At 38.6% G+C, this 23,088-nt stretch overlaps 1 protein-coding gene across 1 annotated transcript in view; it reads left to right on the top strand.

Moving 5' to 3' along the window:
• dnah5 (dynein, axonemal, heavy chain 5) overlaps nt 1–23,088 on the top strand; it is a 94,008-nt gene that overhangs the window by 46,598 nt on the left and 24,322 nt on the right. Inside the window, exons 60-74 of the mRNA XM_074684117.1 lie at nt 2,438–2,705; nt 3,431–3,554; nt 3,872–3,979; nt 5,170–5,284; nt 5,534–5,710; nt 7,914–8,117; nt 9,849–10,028; nt 12,772–12,909; nt 14,963–15,098; nt 16,169–16,350; nt 16,789–16,923; nt 19,131–19,286; nt 21,413–21,595; nt 22,556–22,660; nt 22,806–22,944. Coding sequence (XP_074540218.1) covers nt 2,438–2,705; nt 3,431–3,554; nt 3,872–3,979; nt 5,170–5,284; nt 5,534–5,710; nt 7,914–8,117; nt 9,849–10,028; nt 12,772–12,909; nt 14,963–15,098; nt 16,169–16,350; nt 16,789–16,923; nt 19,131–19,286; nt 21,413–21,595; nt 22,556–22,660; nt 22,806–22,944 — 2,350 coding nt within the window. The remainder of the gene's footprint in view (nt 1–2,437; nt 2,706–3,430; nt 3,555–3,871; nt 3,980–5,169; nt 5,285–5,533; nt 5,711–7,913; nt 8,118–9,848; nt 10,029–12,771; nt 12,910–14,962; nt 15,099–16,168; nt 16,351–16,788; nt 16,924–19,130; nt 19,287–21,412; nt 21,596–22,555; nt 22,661–22,805; nt 22,945–23,088) is intronic.

Raw genomic sequence — 23,088 nt, 5'->3', positions numbered from 1 at the left:
TGTGGAGGCTATTTGAGTACAGTGAACTCATTGTCATGTTCAAGAAACCAGTCTGAGATGATTCCAGCTTTATGACATGGAGCGTTATCCTGCTGGAAGTAGCCATCAGAAGATGGGTACACTGTGGTCATAATGAGATGGACATAGTCAGCAACAATACTCATGTAGGCGTTTAAACCATGCTCAGTTGGTATGAAGGGGCCCAAAGTATGCCAAGAAAATATCCCCCAAACCATTGCACTACGTCCACCGTTGATAAAAGGCAGGATGGATCCATGCTTTCATGTTGTTGATGCTACATTCTGACCCTACCATCCAAATGTTGCAGCAGAAATCAAGAGTCATCAGACCAGGCAACATGTTCCCAGTCTTCTATTGTCCGATTTTGATGAGCCTGTGTGAATTGTAGCAGATCGTCTTGACCATGTCCATGTGCCTGAATGCATTGAGTTGCTGCCATGTGATTGGCTGAATAGAAATTTGCATTAGCGAGCAGTTGGATGGGTGTGCCTAATAAAGTGGCTGGTGAGTGTATATATGTTAATTTCTGATAAAGGCTCTTCTTCCTAACTGACAATATTGCCTTCAAGCTTAAAGACATTGGTTTGTCAACAATTTAGCATATGAGTGTGCTGATTCTCACAACCTTAATGTGCAAATGCTTGTGCAAGTTATGTGAATTGCTCTTACATCCCGATTTCATCACCCAATTTATATACACTTTCCTCTCCCTCTACCATTTTTTAATCTTTTCTTATTTACCTCTTTCCGAATTATGTCTCCTTCTTTTCTCCATCTGCATGCACCCTTTTCTAATCTTGCTTCTTTTTTATTTTTTTTTGTTGCGGGCTTACTGCCAAAGCATCCCTTTTCACCCTCTCCTCCACCACCTCTTGTCTTTTCATTAATAACATTGTAAGGAGCAGCTGTTTTACGAGTTGTAAATGGGGCTTGGGACCAGGGGAGAGTTTTGGTCCAGCTGTTGTTTTTTATGCTGGAGTGAGGTTTGCTTGTTTCTGTATGTTGGATAGAGATTGCGAGAAAGAGAGAGGGTGAGTTGTAGAAGTTGCAGAGGTGATGGGATGATGGTGAGTGTGACAGACAGTGAAATAAATGAGAAACAAGTAGGAGGGAGGGATTGTCTGGTGTGAGGATGTTGTGTAGGTGAGGGTAACCAGCAGATGTAAGATCCTTTGTGCTATTAACAACACCCTTCCTTCTCCAACTGTTCTCTACCCCTGCTTTATTTTTTCATCTGCTAGCTGCAGAGTTCAGCAAAAAGGCTGGTTTAAAGTAATTTTACAGAATATAACACTACTTTCACCTGAAAGTCAACCTGAATGAAATGGATGTGTGTTATCCAAGACCCTGAATGGTTTTTTGTTGTGCTCTCCATTGGCAGTCTGTATAGAGAGAATTTGGAGGGTTTTTAGAACCAGTCAAAGGTCCCATATTATGATCCTTTTCTGCAGTCTAATATACGTCATTGATGTCTTCATGAAATGGTAGTAATAGGTTTTGGTCAGTCTGATTTAGTGGGCGTGACCTTCATATGTAAATGAGCCACCACTGATACTACCCCACTCTTCCACGTCACTGAGAGCAGCGCCACGAGCTCTGAGTGCACAATGTTTAGAAAACAGCGAAGCTCATTTACCGTAACATTACAGGCTAAAACAAAACAGGCTAACTGCAGCTAAAGTTAGCATCCTGAAGCTAACACAGAGACAGGGGGACACTGAGGAAAAGCTCTTACATCTGCTCCACAGCACACAGCATTTAAAATACTCACATTTCCAGGGTCTGAGGTTTGTTAGAGGATGGTTGGTAATGCGCCTGGATTCAGGACCAGTCTATTCTCTAGCTCTCTGTTGTACTGTCCATAGTTGGAAAAGCAGTTGGCCGTGAAGTGACTAGCACATGCACAGTTTTACTGAGTGTAGCTGGCACATTTCCTTGATAAATGAACTCTAGGCACTTAGAGAGATTTCTCTCCAGCAGCGGGGGGAGTGGGCGGGAAGGGGGTGCGGGGGTATCTGCTTGGTGGACCAATCAGGTCAGACCTGCTCTTAATTGGTCAAAAAAGGGAATCGCTGACGTCGGCAAATCCCCAAAATCCAAACAGCTTGTTTCAGGTCAGGATTTTACATTCAAAAGCACTACTGGAGGAGGACTGAAGCAGATGTTTAAAGCTAGAATTAAAAAGTTAGGCTAAAAACTTAAAAAATGTGTGAATAAGATAACAGCACAGACATGCCGCATTTCACCAGCATCGCATGTAACATTTGAGAAATGTAGCAACTCAAGTCATAGGGAATTTATGAGTATTGATGCTTGATTTTAGTACTGAACATTTCAAACTTTTTTTAATGATTAAAGAATAGTACAGATTTGCTGCCATGGCGTAACACATTATGGGTTTGTGTGTTTTTCTCAGGTGTCAAACTTATTTGCTCGTGATGAGATTGACGAGATCCTCAGTGATCTCGTTCCTGTCATGAAGCGAGAGTTTCCCAGGCGACCACCGACCAACGAGAACCTGTATGAGTACTTCATGTCACGAGTCAGGCATCATCTCCATGTTATTCTGTGTTTCTCACCTGTTGGGGAGAAGTTTCGAAACCGTGCATTGAAGTTCCCAGCTTTGATATCTGGTTGCACCATGGACTGGTTCAGCCGGTGGCCAAAAGATGCTCTCGTTGCAGGTACATTTTACAAACAGTTATTTAATTGACTTGAACTACTGATGGAATCTATTTCTGAACATTTTTTCTAATATCTGTAAAGTCAACAAAGGAGATTAATCGAGTTCATTTCTGTAAAACTCTGCCATGTGGTTGACATTGTGTCGTATGTGCTTTCCTATTACTGAAAGCTGGAACACAGAACTTTTTAAAGGGTTTGAGTCAGATGAGAAAACGGCAGCTTCAGACCTATTACTACAACAGATGTATTAGAACTACTAAGTTTGAATAAATACGAAGAAATGCAGTTATAGGCTTATGAAGATGCACATGAATATACTAGTAACATCATTCTGCTTTTTCTTTTCAGTCAGTTCATTTAGTCCTGATTGAAAAAGTCTTGTTTAACATTCTCAGTGCTATTTGACTGTTACCTCCTGGGTTTTTCTTTCTTCTTTTTCTGGATGGTCTTTAGTTTCGGTTAAATTTGTTAGCAGTATGAGACAGATGCTGAAGTCAACATGCATCCAATAGCCTTTAATGTTTAATGCAATAACACATTCATCATTCATACCTGACACAAACAATCGTTTTTACTTTGTCATTCCGGAGCTGACTTAACTTTGATGTATTTATGTTCACAGTTGCCAGTCTGTTTTTTTTTTTTTTTTTTTACTTGCTTCCTCTCCCTTCTTTTCTTGGCATACTTTCCTCTCTCTGATCTCCCGTTCTCCTCTGTCCTTTAGTTTCAGAGCACTTCCTGTCTGTTTATGACATTGAGTGCGCAGCACAGGTGAAAAGTGAAGTAGTCCAGTGTATGGGTTCCTTTCAGGATGGCGTTGCAGAGAAGTGTGTGGACTACTTCCAGAGGTATAGTGTCACATTAAATGTACTGTCTACATGTGTGTTCTTAAGCAGAATCCCACCCTATGGCAAAGTCAACCTTTACTGTATTGAACAGAAAGGTGGCATATGACATGTATTGAAAATGTATGTCTCAAGTCACCTTGTGACCTTTTTTTATGGACAACATTCTGTCAATAAATGCAATCATCTTTTAAAAAGGGAAACTTCTTTTAAAACATCTTTCTTCATAAAAGTAAATTAATCTTCTCTTTTGATTTTGAAAGATTAAACAGTAATATTTGATATTTACCTGTTGTTGTGTGACTGTGATTTGAATCCAGGTACAGGCGATCCACCCACGTCACGCCTAAATCCTACCTGTCCTTCATTCAAGGCTACAAGAGCATCTACAAGGAAAAGAGATCTGAAGTCCAGACCCTGGCCAACAGGTAAGCAGACTTAAAGGATTAAACAGTTTTATATTTATAACTTTTGTGCATGTTCAGAGGATTTGTTAAAAACATGGAATTATTTCTTTTTGAAATTGATCATTTTGGGGAAATGTGACCCCAGCCACCACACTCTGATGTGGAACAAAAAAAGCAGGTGGAGATCACAGAGAGCATCAGAAATAGCTGCTTGACTCATCTCTCTGTAGTTATAGGCAAGTAGTCACAGATGCAGTAATAAAACTAGTCAGGAGAACTAAAAGTTTGAATAAATAGCAACAGGCTTAACTTACTTATTGTTTACATTAGTGAAGTAAAATAAGTAAATCAGCAAAATAAATAAAAAACAACAGAGATCCATGTATCAACATCACAGGATCTATTTCTGAGTATTTATTAGTGGTGTTCAGTATGCTTTGACCTGTTTCATAATGCTGCAGCAAGAACACAAAACCCAAAGAAAAAAAACTAAGAATCAGAAGCACATGAGACATACATTAGATGTGAAAAGCACTTCAATTCTTCCTTTGACACTATGTGCCAGTCATAAGTAGGGCATTGATCAGTCAGTGTAGTAAGTGCATTTTCCAAAACATGACAGCCATTTTCACCGAAAGATTTTCAAAGAACTGTGACACAAAATGAACTCAGTCTAAGTCAATTCTTATCGACTCCTTAATAGCACCATCAGAGAAAGATGTTCAGGACGCATCCTAATGAAGCAAGCTTGCGTCAGAGGAGCCGGTCCAGATCATCAGTTATGAGTCATTTGAGAATACAAGACAAACTACGTCATTAGAAGACCCCACATTTGGTCAACAAAATGAAGTCCTGTCCTCTGTTTTTACATGTTTTAAACTCATACATGATTTACCTTTATCACTCCTGTAAGGAAAACCACAGCATTTTATATTCTGATCAGACACATGCTCCAAACCTGCTGTGGATAAAAAGCTGTTTTCCTGTTAAATAATTCTCAGACATTCCCCACACCTGGTGTCCATCTGGCCAAAAAATCTGCCAGAATGTTATTAAGTGAAAGTAATCTTTAAAGTTGTTGGTATTTGCAACAAACAAGACCCCAGGTGGGAATGTGCAGACAGCTCCCAGACTTTCTTATCACGCTCTGGCAAGCTAGAAAATATATACTTGAGCTGCATGTAGATTAAAGTGACATTTTTCTTGTTTAGGATGAATACTGGTCTTCAGAAGCTAAAGGAGGCATCAGAGTCTGTGGCAGCACTCAGCAAGGAGCTGGAGGTGAAAGAGAAGGAGCTACAAGTTGCCAATGATAAGGCTGACATGGTAGGTACCAAACATGAGACAGGAATAGACGTATGATTCAATTTGAATCATGGTTTATAATAGATTAATATTATGAAGTCAATAATTTATGTCATAATTTGAAAATATCAACTACCCTCACATACTAAACTGACCATTGAATTATTTACAGCAGTGCTGCCATGTTTGAAGCAGAATGACATTTACCATACTGAGAATTTTATGAAAGCTAATGTAATGTCATGTTTATTTTTTTGTTGATAAATCCAGGTGTTGAAGGAGGTGACAGTTAAAGCCCAGGCAGCAGAGCGAGTGAAGGTGGAGGTGCAAAAAGTGAAGGACAAGGCCCAGGCTATCGTAGACAGCATCTCCGCTGACAAGGCCATTGCTGAGGAGAAACTTGAGGCTGCACGGCCAGCTCTCGAGGAGGCAGAGGCTGCACTGCAGGTACTGGACATGGGGAGGATAACTTACTTAAACAGAAATGACAAAACTTCATTCGACATTTTTCTGATGTGGACAGATTTAAGAGTAAATGTGTCTTGGAGGCACAACTGTATTAGAACTGCAGACAACTGAAGAAGACCACCATTTCTCCTCTTGCTATGACTTTATATTTCATGGTCACAGATGAGTCTTTACTTGAACTGAAGCTAGTCTGGAAGAAGGCTATTTACAACATTCAAATGGTAAAATGGTGAATGGACAAGCACTTATATAGCGCTTTTCTCTCTGACCACTCAAAGCGCTTTACACTGCTAGTCTAATTCACCTATCCACATCACATTCACACACTGATGGCAGAGGTTTTCTATTGGGGACCATCGGTTTTATCTGGCACATTCACACCGATCCACACACCACGGACCAACAGCCAACAGTGGGAGCAATTCAGGGTTCAGTGTCTTGCTCAAGGACACCTTGGCAAATGACTCCAGGAGCTGGATTTGAACCCCTGATTGAGAGGTGACTACTCTACCCCTGAGCCACAGACGTTAGGAATATGTCCAAGTGTGAAAATTTAGGATTAAAATTCAATCTGAATTTTTCTTTGTCACAAAAATGCAAATTTAAAGTTGTGCACATACAAAAATTCCAAACTGTTTACAAATATAATATTTTTCATATAACAATACAACAAATCCTTTTCTACCTTCTGCTTTGATGCTAAAGTTTTATGGAAACAGGGTATCAAAGCTTCAACAAAGGTTCCTTCTTCTCAACAAACCACAGTCCAGTAAATCCTTTAAGAGGTGACTCAGAACACACTCTGAACCACTGTAGTTGATCTCTGTGATTTCTTGATCTGGTGTCTGTTATTTTCAGTTTTCATCTACCAGTTGGATTAGTTGTGCTCATAGTTGACTTGACTTTTGACTGATGGAAGATTTTATATACAAAAGCTCAGATCCTGTGTATTTTATGACAAGATGGAGACATTCTGAGTGTGAATGAGTTAAGTAGTTGCATCATTGTGTTTTCATGTTCCCTTAAGCAAAGACACTAGGCTTCATTCAGTCCAGCAGTACTGCATTGCTGCTCCCCATGATATTGACTGTTTCCCTTGTATAATATAATTCCAGTAAGTTCCCTGTGAAAGATCTCCTGATGTTTTGAAAATTGTCAGTCACCTGTTTGCTGGACTTGTTTATGGCTCTGCTCCTCTGCGTGGTTTAATGTCTCCTTGGCCAATACCTTCTCACTCCCTTTATTTTTGTTGCCTCTGGCTAAAGCTTAGAGCACACCGTGATGTGTTGTGCGTAGCTACATTCACATTTTTCCCACAGACTTTTCATCCTGAGATGTGTGTGTATGTGTGTCACAGTGGGTGTGTCTGAAGTAAGCATGGCATTCTGGGGCCTGGAGCTGTGCTGTGATTAAAGCTGCCCTCCCAGGTACTTGGTTGCATACAGATCCCTTATGGCAGGCTTCTGATTAGAATTTTCATCTTACATCTTGTGTCTGGGAGCCTTATATTTCCCAAAAGGAAACCCTTGAACAGTCTGTTGGGGTGAATGCTCATGTATTTCGATTACAGGATATGAAAATAGGGATTTAATTATATAATGATGAATAATATAATGATTCCTAATCATTTCCTCTCCAATGGAACACTTAATGCATAAAAAGATGATTGGTTCATTTCATTGTAGTGCAAATATATTATGTTTTAAGTACGTGTCTCACAAAAAGCAGTGAAGGAAGTGGAGTCAGAAGAAGTGATAAATAATCCTGACTGTCTGCTGGCTGACTCTGGTGAGAAATTCACTCTAGTCTCAGGCTGACAAAACACTGTGGAGATGGAGCCAAGAGGAGATTGTGGAGTCGAGGAAAGTGTAAAGAGGAGAGAAGATGAGATGGTAGGCAGAGGACCTAAGAAGCAGCTGAATAACTCTTGATGGGGAATTTTCTGTACTCTGCTGCTGCCTCTCTTTTTAATCAGTCAGTGTGTGGAAGTTTATTTATAGTTTCCATGCTTCCTCTAATCATCTGTCTCTGCAGAGTATACTTTTTTCACTTGCCCTTCCAAAGAAAGTGGTGTATCACTCTCCTGACCTTCCTGTAAAAATACCTTTGAAAACATGTTCAGCACTGATCTGTTCCTTATTTTCACTTAACTGAAACTATCTTTCTCTGTACACCTACTTAGACTATCAAGCCCTCAGACATCGCCACAGTCCGAACCCTTGGTCGCCCTCCTCACCTCATCATGCGGATCATGGACTGCGTGCTCCTGCTCTTCCAGAGGCGAGTCAACACGGTGAAGATCGACCCGGAGAAGAACTGCCACACGCCATCTTGGCAGGAGTCCCTCAAACTAATGACAGCTGGAAACTTCCTGGGAAGCCTGCAGGTACACTGTCTTAATCAAATTCATGCAGTGGATATTGAAGCAGAGTGTAGATTCTGCAGAGAGCTGCTTCTCATATGCTCCCAGAGGGCATGCTTTGAGAGATAGCCTTGCAGGCCTACTGAGTCTGTAACTACATTAAGCATGAAAAAAAGGTTTGAAATAAATGAAATCACTGAACATGCATTACTGAAAGACAAAAAGCAGAGGACCAGGTGTGATTTCCAGCCTCCCTATGGATATGATGTCTTCTTTGGTATCACATGCGATCAGAAAAGACACAGTAATAAAATTGCACCTTGTATTCCAAAAAAGATAGCTCTTGCACAATTGCAGCCAGCAATGTTGGGGTGCCGTGTCAAATGTAAGTAATATGGATTGGATCTATGGATCTATTTCTAATTACAATTAAGTGTCCAAACTGTTTTGGAAATAGGTTTGTGAAATAGCACTTCAAAGGCGGTTAAATAACAATCTGATAAAAGTTCAGCTGTTACCAACTCAACTAGTTAGTACATTTAATTTTTTCATGCATACTTATTCTTTGCACAAAAGTTATTGTTAAATGAGCTGCTCAAAGGAAAGTTTGTGCCTTGTTAACAATAATCATATATTTTGGCTTTTGACTCTGAAAGACTTCTGAAGCAGCCAGTGTTAGACTATTTTATTCAGGCGCTTGTTGAAATACTTAATAAATGAAACAAAAAGTCAAATTTCCCCACAGTTGATTACTGTTTTGGTGTGGTTCAACTGAGATTATGCCTGAATAGTCATAGTTCATTCATTCATTCATTCAACCTTTATTTAATCTCGAAAAATCATTGAGGGTGTCCCCTCATTTTCAATGATGTAGAGCACAGAGAACAACAATAAAACAACACAGTTAAAAACAGTTACATTCAAAAGCAGCATAATTTATTATCAGTGTTCTAAACTGACCAAAAGAAACAAGTGCTTGTAGTTTTAATGTTTGTTGTAAGATGTTCCAGGTGAAAGCAGCAGAAAAGCTGAAAGCAGTTCTTCCAAATACAGTGTTTGCAGTGTGAAAACTGTTGCGGTTGTTTCTCACGTCAGTACAGCTGCTAAATCTATGACATTCAACCAGTTTCTTAAAATTGTATAAACTTTTAATGATAACAGGAAGAAAAAAAACGTGTAACAAAACAAAACTTTTTTTCTGTCAAGAGGCAGAAAAATGATGAGAGAGATAGCACATCATTTTCCAGCATCTCTTATTCCACCTAACACTGCTACCAGGTCTTTTATCTTACCTTGACCACCCCTGACAGACACAGACCAGGAAACAAATACAAACAACCTTATTTTTTTTACCCATTCTTGCAGACTCTTGCATCTGTTCCTCTCCTCTGAGATGAGTTCTGAGATGTTTTTGTCCCTCATCTCTAAAATCTCAGCTGCTCTGCATTGTATTCTTATGCTGCTCACCCAGCTCTGTTTTTTCTCCTCTCATTTCTTTTGCAGTTTTCAATACCTGCTCCCCTTTGTGTCGTTGTCCTCAGTCATCAGAGCTACATTTGTTTTTGTTGTCCCTCTCATTTATGGATTTTCTTACATTCCAAATAATGGAGATGAAGTACTTTTTTGAATAACACATTTTCAATTATTTTTCTGCAGACCGACTGAAATGAGTTTTGTTGTTTTGTTTTTGATTTTAATTGTTTTTTCATCACTCTCCCGTCCCGTTGAAACTCTTCACTTCTCTCTCCCTTACAGCAATTCCCTAAAGACAGCATTAATGAGGAGATGGTGGAGCTGCTGCTGCCTTATTTTGACATGCCTGACTACAACATTGAAACAGCCAAGAGGGTTTGTGGCAATGTAGCCGGCCTTGCATCCTGGACAAAAGCTATGGCCTCTTTTTTTTCCATCAACAAAGAGGTCCTACCCTTGAAGGTAATGTAGAACCTGGTGCATTCATTAGAAAGAAGAAATTGCATTATTTGTTCCTAATAATTTGCAATAATTCAGCAGCTGCCAGTGTTAAAAATACATGACAAAAATGAGAATTATAGCTGATGCATCGTGTCTCTATGGTTAGAGTTGTTCACTAAAATGTCTATACCAGCCTTTCAACCTTTCCTTTTAATGCACAAACATTAAGATGCACATGTTGTCTGTCTTCCAACAAACAAAAGTATATGCATTTGCAGGGCAGAGTTCATGGCCCAACACTTTCCACTCCACTGAACAAGAAACACTTCTGCTGGGGAGTGGAAAGTGGTTGGTTTCATGCAGAAAAGTCCGGGACTGCAGAAACATCAGAAAACTGTCTCTGATTTGAGTAGGATTTATTTTTTATATTTATAACTATGCACTCAATTCAGTTCAGGCAAGACAAATGCTCCATAATGTTCAAACAAAGAAAGAGAATCATTTATTTATACCAGGGGTGGCCAACCTGCGGCTCGGCAGCCGCATGTGGCTCTTTGCCTTTCAGTGTGCAGCTCTTCGATCCATTCATAAAAAATATTTATATGTATATTGTTATGAGTAGTGGTGTGCTGATCAAACTTAGATATTGAAATATTGATGCTAGTGCTAGGATCACTGTTGACCAATACTTGGGTAATGAGATTGATACTTAAGTTTCAGTTTCTCTTCTCTACATGTGCTTCTGTCAATCGCTCATGTGGTCATAGATGGATGGATAGATAGATAGATAGATAGATAGATAGATAGATAGATAGATAGATAGATAGATAGATAGATAGATAGATAGATAGATAGATAGATAGATAGATAGATAGAACTTTGTCTCTTCTGCAATAAAAATAGAAATTTGTCTCCGACACAGCTTCAAGTACAAATTTGAACACAAGTAAATGAAAATAGGAAATGTATTGATTTTCATTCAAAGTCATTTCATGTGTGACAGGAAGTTCGTTTGTAAGACCACGTGTGTGATGTGGCTCTTTGTTGTACCACGGTAATTTCTGTGGCTCTTGGTCTGACTGGTTGGCTACCCCTGATTTATACATTCATTTAATTGTTTTAATATGCAAAAAAGTGAGCATCCTCTGACTGAGAGCTTCTTTTTTTTTAAACATATTACCATTCAGAGCCAAACAGAGTCCTGGGTGGATTAAGGTCAACCCTTAAAAAAAAATCATTCATATGCAGCATTGTAATAACCCCTGTAGAGCAAATTGAGTATCGTGGCTGAGTGCTAATGAAAATCAGAAGACTTACTTTGCAATCACAGCACCAATACTGTTTGGAACAAATTAATGTGCTCTATAATCTTCTGCTTGCTTTAGTATTTTTTTAGTCTTAATTAAAAGTGAACATTTTAAATCAATTAATTTTTAAAAAGTCTTTACCTTCCAATAGCTCACACTATCCCCACTGAATCTTGTTAACATTCAAACAACTGACATGTCTTTGTTTCTTCCCATCCCATCTCAACTAATTAATTGCTTCTTTGCGGCGTCACATCAGCCTTTCACCTTGCATTTATTTGTTTTTTTTCCAAAAGATTATTAATTTTACATGCAGAGCAGACAGAGTCAGAGCTACATACTAACACAGCATTTGTTGCTCAGAGCTGTTATGAATTCAGACCTAATTCACAAAATCTCATGTGTTTCCTCTTTTTGCCACATATCTTCTCCATCTCCTATCTATCTCCCTTCTCACTTATCTAGTCGCCCTTTCACCTCTCTTACGTTTGCCTTTGTACTTCTTGTTCACTTATTCTCTCTCTCTAACTCCTCGATGAGAACTCCCCACCTTTCTTCTTTGATCCTGACCTTTGTGCTTTAGCAAGGAGCACAGCCAGGAAAATTGATTTTCTGGTTTCCAGCTCAGTGGTGGCTTCCCTCAAAGCTTACAAGGAACTGCCAGGTAGAGATACAGCTAAGCAGGCAGACAGACAGATAGACAGAGAGGGTTGTTCCTCTCAGATGTCAATAAATATTAAATGAATGCTTCAGACTTTTTCCTCCCCAGGCCACCTAAACACAAACACACTTAGTCATACTCAAAACTTTTTCTCTTAATCGCTGTCTCTAAACCTTTCACATTGCTTTTTCCTCAGACCCAGACAAATTCACTCTGCTTTTTCTCCGACATCCTCAGGCTCTTCTTTTTGTCTCTTGTCCTTGTCATGACCCTTTTTTATCTTGAGTTCCTCTTCAACTCCTTAAACATTATTTGTAAACCTAAAATCTTGCATCTCCAGTTTCACTCTTATAGTACTGAGTCTGTGTTCTTGCACCTGTAACATGTTTTATGTGTATTATATCAGACTGAAAAGATTGAAATCCTACTGATCCTCATCTGTACTTCATTATTTCATACTACGTCAGCACAAGGGCAAAAACATGTCCCCTGAAGGTGATTTTTTTTCCTTCAAAGTTTTATAGTGAGTTTTGCACTGAGTTTCTAATCCCCAAATTAGGAGAAAATATCCTTTTTAGAGTCCCAAAACAAGATTTGCTTTTGCTCTATTCTTCTTTTTATTTATCAGTTCCTCCCACTCTCTCTTCATCTGCTCTGTTTTCTCTTTGGCCTTGTCTCTGTCTGTCTTTCTGAGCCCTGTGGCTGGAGACCTGACCATGACCTCTGTGGGTTTATGTCCCGTCACTGCATTACAGATCTGTCTGTCTGTCTGTCTGTTTGTCTCTTTCCCTTTTAGGCGAACTTGGCAGTGCAGCAGAATCGTCTGGCCATAGCTAATGTGGACCTTCAGAAGGCTCAAGCTGAGCTGGATGCCAAGCAGGCAGAGCTGGATGTGGTTCAAGGGGAGTATGAGAAGGCCATGATGGAAAAACAGGTCAATAACCTCATTTACTTATTAAAACAAACTTATAATTCAAAGTACAAAACAAAAAGGGTCAGTGTTAGCTTCAAAGACCTCAGAAATAAAAGTCAGATTACAAGATGTAGAGCTTATTTGGCAGTAACTTCTCACAGGGTGTGGCTTCTTACGTATCTAAAGCATCATGCTTTGAACTTCCATTGAACAAATATGAAAAAGTCAGGAGAAGCCCTCCTTGTCAAAAGTGTTGGTGTATTTTAACTTATTCTCTTATAAGACTAGGTAATAAAGCCACAATCATATCTTATAGTGAGTGATGTTCCATTAAAGCTTTAGAAAGTACAGGAAATATCTATCTTAATCTTTTCCGGTGATATTTTTCTTGGGACACCTTGTTCTTTGGTTTAATTCAGCTGACAGTCACAGCTGTCTTTGTTCCAGGGAATTGTAAATTAAATTGACTCAAGAAGACAAGGTGTGATTCAAGTCCAAACTCAGCTCATTTTTCACTTTTCACAGCAGCTATACTTTTATATGCCTTTATACTTTAGTCATGAAACAAATTTAAACAAGTTGAAACTCAGTTGAAAAGCTGGATCAGAAACAAGCAGGGGCAGATTACCCAAGCTTATCTAAATTTGCACGTAGCCAACCTGATGTTGTGACACACAACAACATGTATGACCAGTAAGGACTCCAGGTGTAAACAGGCTTTGGGATTTCTCATCCTGAGACTTTCATCTTACTGTCTTCTGAGGACCTCACATTACCTGTAAACTGAGTTATGACACCTTTTTGAACAATGTGACACCAATGATATACTGTTGATTGTTTTTGCACCTCTGTCAGCCCATCAGCTCTGTTTCATTTAACAGTACAGTCTGTCCTTTTAGAAATAACAGTGTATAAATGGAAGAACATGTTCAATGACACTAACTGATTATGAAAGCTGGCCAAATCAGGTTGACTCTTTTAGTAATTTAGTGATTAAGACCAAGAGCCTTTCATCTCCAGGGGCCAAATGCAAGATTGAGGTTTCAGGCTTAGACAATCACTGTTGACTTTGATGCGTTTCTCAATTAAGACAATGCCCATGGCAGACAGCCTTTATTGATGACCATCTATCATTGCTTTTGGGCAAAAGGCTTCATTCTGCCTGTAGGAAGCTAATAAGGTAATGGCTCATGGGTTCCATTGACCTTTTACTATATTTTTAAAATGGGATGTATGACTTTTGCAGTTTGCCAGGAGAAATAACCTGACGTTAAAAAGAGCAATAGGATGGTAAATAAAAGGTGTCTTTTAACACCATATCAATACCAAAACCTCATTACAACTGCAAACATTACTCTGGTTTAATGACTTGAACTGTTTCCGGTCCTCAGCTTTATTACCTGTGATTCTATTTTGGGTCATTTCGTACCGAAGGTAGAGTGCTGCTTAGATTGCCAGGTCAATGATCATTTAAAATATATAAATGCACTTTTCATTTGAAGCGTGGTTGAGATTCTTTACAAATTTTCCCACAATTATAAAGAATAAATGGTTAACTGAGAGTTTGATAAAAGAATTGGAGAAGAGATCGTTTCGAAATATTCTTCTCAGTGACTGGCAGCGTGAGTTAAAGCAGCGTCAAATCCCATTTGGAAACAACCTCAACCTTATTGAGCTGCTCATCGATGCACCCACTGTTAGTGAGTGGAACCTCCAGGTCAGTGATCTTCTCTGACAACTACTGCCAATAGATTAATTCATTTTACTCCTGATTGATTTTTTAATAGAGTATAATGTCATAGTTTTACACTTGAGATGAGCATCTTGCTTCACTGGGTTTATCGTTTTGATTGGATTTGACCGTTTTTTTTTTCTGTACCAAACTGGATAGAGGTGTTTCAGAACAGATCTAGAAAAATACATTTAATCAGCATCACTATAATGAAGCCCACTTGAAATGTTTGGATTTTGTTTATTTTATTCAAAAATCTTATTTCAAAAAATGAAAGTAAAGTGGAAACAGACACATAACCCTCTTGACCTTTTCTCTCTTTTTACCCTTCCTTTCCATCAGACACTGCTGGAGGATGCTGAACGCTGCAGACACAAGATGCAGACAGCATCGAGTCTCATCAGTGGCCTCGCTGGTGAAAAAGAGAGGTGGACAGAGCAAAGCAAAGAGTTTGCTGCCCAAACCAAACGCCTTGTTGGTAGGTACTATAGCAAGCTTTGAAATGATACTGTCAATCACAAAATGCAGGAATGAAGTGTTTTTTTTTCAACATAATCACAGTTCCCACAGATCCTTGAAAAAGTCTTCAAATGTCCTGGATCATTAACAAGTCTTAAAAAGTTTTACTTTCACTGCTGAGAGGTTTTACAATCAAGACGTTTTGACACACGCTTTGTGGAACCTGCACTGTCAATTGTGACAAGGATTGGTTTTCTTTCTTCATCATGGATTTCCTTGTCCATGTGACTTTTCACATTTATTATATGTCTTTTAGATATAATACAACATTGCTCTGGACTCTCCATAGTTTTTGTTCTCTGGCCAAAGTAAAGTAGGCTATGGGATAACAATTATTCTTTATATACCACTGTTTGAAAGCTGTCAGGATAGAGCATCTGTCATTTGTCACCTACAGAGGGAAGCTAATAACCTCAGAGAGCGTTGCACATAAACACTTGATTTCAGGGGAACTTAGGTCTGCTCAGCAGGTGACACAACACAGTCAAACTTGATACATGAAGCAGTGCAACAGAAATCATGTTGGAACTAACTGCTGAAAAACACTTTTTTGTTCCATTACAATACCAAAGAAGCTAGTACTAGCTTACTGTTTTGCGGACGCTAAATAAAGTTTGCGTAAATTCATGTAAGACACAGAAAGCCTTGCGTTTAGCTGTGTTTAATGTGGATCATGATATGATCACTGAAACCTATCCCTGCTACTGCTACACTAACCGTACTGTGCTGCTGATGCCTTTAAGTATTGCCTTCTCCACACCAGCCTCCTCCTACTTCTACTAAGTCTCCATGTTTGTATCCTGTGGAGTCTGTATGTATTGTATTGTATTGTATGTAACCCATGGGGGATTTTGTAATGCACTCCCCAGAAAGCCTAAGCAGGCTGCTTGGCTAATCCAGGGGGTGCTCTGAAAACCAGAGCTTTAAGACCAACTGTAACTTTAAATGTTTTGTTTTGTCTTTTGGACCTTTTTTTTTTTTAGCTCTATTAAAAAAGACTTTAAATGTTTGTTGTCTTTCTTTTTCCAGGTGACGTTCTTCTGGCAACAGCCTTCCTGTCTTACTCTGGCCCCTTCAATCAGGAGTTTCGAAATATTCTTCTCAGTGACTGGCAGCGTGAGTTAAAGCAGCGTCAAATCCCATTTGGAAACAACCTCAACCTTATTGAGCTGCTCATCGATGCACCCACTGTTAGTGAGTGGAACCTCCAGGTCAGTGATCTTCTCTGACAACTACTGCCAATAGATTAATTCATTTTACTCCTGATTGATTTTTTAATAGAGTATAATGTCATAGTTTTACACTTGAGATGAGCATCTTGCTTCACTGGGTTTATCGTTTTGATTGGATTTGACCGTTTTTTTTTTCTGTACCAAACTTGACAGAGGTTTTTCAGAATAGAGCTTGCAAAAACATTTGATCAGCATCACTATAACAAAACCCATTTGAAATGTTTGTATTTTATTTTTGTTTTATTCATTTATTTATTGAGAAGGAAGGAAATTCAACTTTGAAAAATTCTTGTTTCGAAATTATCACCAAAGAACTGCTTCTTTTTTATTCTGTTCTGCCACAGTGAAAGTTAAACTGGTTTTGAAAGCTTAAGTAGGTATTAGACCCAGGCCTTCAGCATTCATTTGTCTTTACAGGGGCTCCCAAATGATGACCTATCCATTCAGAATGGCATCATCGTCACTAAGGCTGCTCGCTTCCCACTGCTTATTGACCCGCAGACACAAGGGAAAATCTGGATCAAGAACAAAGAAGCCCGAAATGAGCTCCAGGTATGGGGATTTTGTCATGTGTTGAATTTTCCTTTGCCATCAATATTTGACACTTGGACAACATTTGACACTCTTTCATTATATTGATATGGATTACAAGTCTCCATCTGCTCCTGTTGTAAGAAGTTAATCCAAAACATTGTCTGAATGGATGCTTTCATATTGCCCTGGTGACATAATATGGTGCGGAGCCAATTGCTAAGATAGAGGACATGTTTGAAAATAATGTATTTGACTCTTTTTATTTGAGAATGTTCCATCTGTTATGAAAGAGGAGGTGGGCTCACAGTTTGTTGATTTTTGAAGTAGGGCTTCATTAGGTACTTATGGATACCTACAGGGAACTCAGTCAGCTTGGTCCCTTTGTTGTGACCTGTTGCAGAAGCAGATCAGAAGTAGAGCTGAAACAATTCCTCGAATGATTCGAGGTACTCGATTACAAAAATTACTCAAGTAATTTTCTCTGCCTAGAGGAATCGTTTAATTTTAAAAAAGATCAAAGAGTGGTATTTCAAATAGAGCTGAGGCCATATTAAGAGAGTTTTCAGACCCCTCAAGCTACATCTTATACAAAATAGCAACTAGCAACAAATCTAGCTTTTTTTCTGGAGTTTGGAGACTAATGGGTCATTCTACGAATCGGGTGCCATTTGGGTCCGCAACATTTGATGAGATGTACAAGGCACAAAAAATGTGTCAAAGTGTGTTTACAAATTTTGGAGCTACCAAAGCAAGTGCTCCTATTGACATGCTGTATCAGAAAACTGTATTTCTTATAGAGAAAAATTTTCATTCGAAAAATAACTGCTCTTTAACTAAACAAAAACGTATTTTATCCGATTACTTGATTAATTGATGGGATTTTCAGTAGAATACTCGAATACTAAAATATTCGATAGCTGCAGCCCTAATCAGAAGCTATGATTTCTAACCCAGCAGATCGGCAAATGAAACTACTTAATGTACGTTTTTAATAATTATGAATCAAACCATTCCTGTTGTTAAAAGTGAACCATTTATTTAGTTATTTCTATGTTATTTGCTTCATGTTAAGAATCCCATGCATTTATATTCTTGGACACAATATAGATGTGCTCTTCTGCCTGCCACACTGATCAGCTGATCAAGTCTAGGAAGTCTAAGTAATGCTGACTTTTGTTCAGTGCAATGATTGTGAATTATTATGACTGTACATCTAAATTCAACATTTTTAACACACCAGTGTGTCACTTAAGTATTGCGTATCAAAGTTCAGTCATCACCTGCACCATGGTATTTTTTCTAAAGAATAAAAAGTGTTGATGGTATTACTTTGTCTGTCACTGTACCACATACATTCAACAGTTCAATTTTATTTTCCCAGCTCATAGCTTATTCAAACTCTCATAGAGTACAATCAAGCTTCTCTAAAATCCCTGAAACCTCCGGAGTGATAAGACCAGCCAGGGTCTCTGACCCTGTTAGTGGCTATCTCTGGGCCGAGTAAACGCATCCTTCAATTCTATTATGACTATCTGGGGTACACATTTTGCCAAGCCAAGTGTTTAACCCTCCACATGTGACCTCATGAAAACAAACTAAAAAAGATCTGTAAAATCTGTTCTAAAAACAGCTCATATTAAGAAGTCACTAGTTGGCAAATTCAAATGTGTGTTATTCATCCCTCTACCGGTCATACAAACTGTTTATTTTCAGTCAAGTGAAAACTCTAAAATCTAAAACATGAATATATAGATGCCAACATTGAGATCAGAATTGATCAATACTTGGGTGATGAGATTGATACTTAAGTTTCAGTTTCTCTTCTCTACATGTGCTCCTTTCAGTCCCTCATGCGCTTATAGCTATCTAGATAGATAGATAGATAGATAGATAGATAGATAGATAGATAGATAGATAGATAGATAGATAGATAGATAGATAGATAGATAGATAGAACTTGGTCGTTTCTGCAGTAAAAACAGAACTTTGTCTTTGACACAGCTCCAAGTACGGATTTAAACACACAAGGTAAATCTTGCTTTGAAAATTGGAAATGTATTGATTTTCATTTTATGTCATTTTGTTTATGTGTAAGAGGAAGTTTGTAAGACCACGGGTGTGATGTGGCTCTCACAGTAATTTTTGTGGCTTGGTCTCTAAGTGTTTGGCCACTTCTGCCCTATTTCATATTGATTATCTAAAGAAGTCCCTTACTGTGATTCCAGATCACTTCGCTGAACCATAAGTACTTCAAGAACCACCTAGAAGACAGTTTGTCTCTTGGACGCCCCCTTCTGATTGAGGATGTGGGGGAAGAGTTGGACCCTGCACTTGACAACATCCTGGAAAAAAATTTCATCAAAACTGGCTCCACTTACAAGGTGACAGTGCACAAGCACACCTTCTGAGGACACTCAGAGACAGATTTTCTTTTTACCTCACTGAGATGAGTGTGAAATAAGCACGCTGGTTTTGACGCAGGTAGGAGACATGATTGGAAGTGGCCAGGTGTGTCCTGCCAAGCCAACTGACACACTGATACTGACACTGTCAAACTTCTGTGTTGCTGACTGCAAGAGATGAGGGTCTCTGATTTCTCCCACAAACAGGCTGGAGTATTTGTCCACAGTCATGTTTGTTTTCTTGGGATAGTTTATGTTTTGTTTTGTGAGTGAGTGATTGAATGCAAACTGCTTTTTCCTTTTTATTTTGGCCACAGTATTTCAACCCTTTTTACTTTGTGGCAATAAAAAATAACCATTGCCAGCTCTTGTAAAGTATGAAAAGATTTTAATTTTAGTTTTTTTGGACGATGCACTGACATTGTGGAAAGAGAGTACTTTTTTCATTCATCTCTTTAGAGTGCAATCAAGTATCTGCACTTAGAATACCTGTCTCTTAAAATCACAATCATTTCCTTTTTATTGCACAATAAGACTTCTAAATGATCAGACACCACAGCATCATGACTGCCTAATGAACCAAACTCTCCTGGAATCAAAGGGAGAGCCCACAAAGGTTTTAAATATGGGATTTGATTGAGTGATGAGTTTTTTTTTCTGTCTTTTTATTGAATTATGAAGTTGTGCCTGTGCTTCAATTAAAGGGGCTTCTGGACAAACATTGAAATCAGGCCTGAAGCAAATGAATCATCTTTAAAAGTGATTTTCGGATACATCTAACAGACATACGTGAAACTGACGTGGAGTCTAATTAATGTCTTGATAATGAAGGTGTAATTATACCAAGGGTTTCAGTATCTTTATGAAACTACTTTATTTTTCTTATATTGTTCTTGTGAATCCATCCTGACATTTATCTTTTCCTTGTGCTCTTTTTATTAGAAGCTAAGTATAAGTATTTTTGCTCTGAAAACTAAAGAGTAGAGTTTGAATAGCTCTGTCTGCATTTTATGAAGCCAAATGAAACCCCTAAATCAAACTTCAGCCATGATTTCAAGGCATAAGAGAAAAAGTAGAAATGTGTGTGACAAGGAACATCTCTAATTTAGTTTTTTAGCTTATAAATTGGTTTGAACTTCTCAGAAATAGTTTCTTTTCACACCTGACTGAATCTTGTGTCAGAGAAAACTCTTTCCTCATTGCAATGAAAGTTAAAATGAATAATTAAGGTCATTATTTTTAATCTAGATTTTACAGCTTTAGCTTTTATAATAAAATCACAACAACAGGTGGTTGTATTTATATTGCCATACATTTAACACATTAACACATATTTGCACAGCTAACTTAACTGTACGTAAGCAGTTGTGTGAAAGAGGCGGGAGGAAAAGTCTGTTCCCTTGCATTTCTCTCCAACTCATTATCCCCTTTCAACTCAGGTTGATACTGGTTATTTAGCAGCTGACACTGCAGCTGCCTCCCTCTGTCTCACACATGTATCACGCAAACACACAGCTATGCACTCACATACTTCTACCTCATGCACACTCACACTGTTGTGATTGCAAGCGAGCATGTGCTATACACAGACAGCAAATTTCTCGGCTACCTAATGAGAAGTCTGATTAGGGACATGCACGTCATGCTCCCTCCCCTTTCTGCAAAGCTTTACATTCTATTAATATCCTAGTGTAATAAGTAAGGGAGGTGTCTGCAGCAAAAAGCTCCAGGAACAAACTGGCAGATGGGTAATTAGGAGTAATACTGCCATGAGTAGTTTGATGCTGATTAGTGAAAAAGTATACACACATCTATGTACACACTAAATGTCTCTCAGCGTCGGTAAGTGCCAAGACACCACAATTCCTAAGCATTTTTTTTTCAGTGAGACTACTGCTTAAATAGCTTTCTGAAATGTGTTATTTCATATACTAAGTGGTTTAAAGAGAACTACACTTAGCACAGAGTGTTCCCCTTCACTTCATTCCCAAACTAAAAGATTAAGCACAAAGTCAGCATCCCAAACTACTGATACTTATCATGGCAATTATGAGTAACTCTTCTTTTTACTTATGTTTTTTTTTTTTTTTTTAATTCTTTTGCAGGTGAAAGTGGGTGACAAAGAGGTAGATGTTATGAAGGGCTTCAGGCTGTATGTGACTACTAAGCTGCCAAACCCAGCATACACCCCAGAGATCAGTGCTCGCACTTCCATCATTGACTTCACAGTCACCATGAGAGGACTGGAAGACCAGCTGCTAGGTAGAGTCATCCTCACAGAAAAACAGGTAGAGTATTCTGTTTAAGCTGCATCATGTGAATTATTTATTGCTTAGCTTCCAAGAGGTTTGTTTAAATGTCCATATGTTCTCACAGAGGGAGCATCCTGTACATCTAGCTCGATGCAAATCACTTAAAGTCTCAAAGTTTTCTATAAAGCCTCTTTAGACCTTTAAATGAAAGAGCCCTTACATCTCCTCAAACCTTGTACCTGCTTTTCATTCTCTTTTAAATCACGAACTGTGACAATATTACCAGGAGGTTGTTAGCACATGGAATGTGCTGTCATTCAAACTCATAAGTTCAGATAATGTGAACATCAACCACAACATCAGAGCCAAATAAGGTGAAATGATGCAGTGATACCAAAACTAAGACACACACCCTTGAGACTTAAATGTGCACAGTTATTTTCTTCACTCCTTCCCATTTTTTGCATTCCATGTACACACTGATTAAGTTAGCTGAGGCTTTAAAAATTATCTTATATCAAGACATAAATCCCAGAAGATGAGCTTCTAGTAGTTAATTTACAGGGTGTAAAAAATCTTCACATGAAAAATGCGAAAAACCCATTTACCGGCTTTTATGGTTGGCGATGTAGGAATAAAATTAGTTTAATTTATGTCAGTTTGTATTACATGCTGTAGCTCTTACCATACAAACAGCAGCATGTAAAGGTCGATGTTGACAGTTGGCTTGTCTACTAAAGAGACAGACTTATTGACGCCAGAACACTGGATAATAAAAGAAGGCCTACATGTGTATTATTGTTTTTTGGTTTCCCACGCTAGGGCTAAATGTCAACATCCAGCATCTCATAATCTAAAAGTCACGTCATTGGCTGATAGAATTGATGCTTCCCAGTGGACTTTTAATGGTTTAATGGCCTTTCTTCTTGCCCCATCCTTCATCTCTCTAACCTTTATGTATGTTTATTTATGTTGGTCTGGTTTTTATTACACAAGGAACTGGAGAAAGAGAGAACAGATCTCCTAGAGGACGTGACATCTAACAAAAGAAAGATGAAGGAACTGGAGGACAACCTTCTCTACCGACTGACCAGTACCCAGGCAAGGAAATGTGTCCATAACTATGATATAACAATCCCCCACATGTCATAATCATCTGTGTTTTCCTTTTTGTTGATCCTGAAATCCCTCTCCAGAGTTTATACATATATATATACTTACTTTTGCAAATGATGTTTCTCTAAAGGGTTCACTTGTGGATGATGAGAGTCTGATTCTTGTCCTCGGCAACACGAAGCGCACAGCTGAAGAGGTCACTCAGAAACTTCAGATCGCTGCAGAGACTGAGGTCCAAATCAATGCTGCTAGAGAAGAGTACCGACCTGGTAGGTCACAGCAACTGACTTGCAGACACTTTGTACATTTTTTTCTTTTCTTTTTTCGCAGGCCATTTACTTTGGTTGGTTGCATCAAGTCCTCCAGGGTCGGATATAATCACCCAAGAAATATTTCCTTTTAGTGTACAACTG

This window comes from Halichoeres trimaculatus, unplaced genomic scaffold (assembly GCF_033239565.1).
Source record: "Halichoeres trimaculatus isolate MK-OKI-2021-1 unplaced genomic scaffold, fHalTri1.1 fHalTri1_scaffold_12, whole genome shotgun sequence".
Taxonomy (NCBI): Eukaryota; Metazoa; Chordata; class Actinopteri; order Labriformes; family Labridae; genus Halichoeres; species Halichoeres trimaculatus.
Note: the sequence above shows the minus strand (reverse complement) of the source record. Positions and strands in the feature narration are given on the sequence as shown.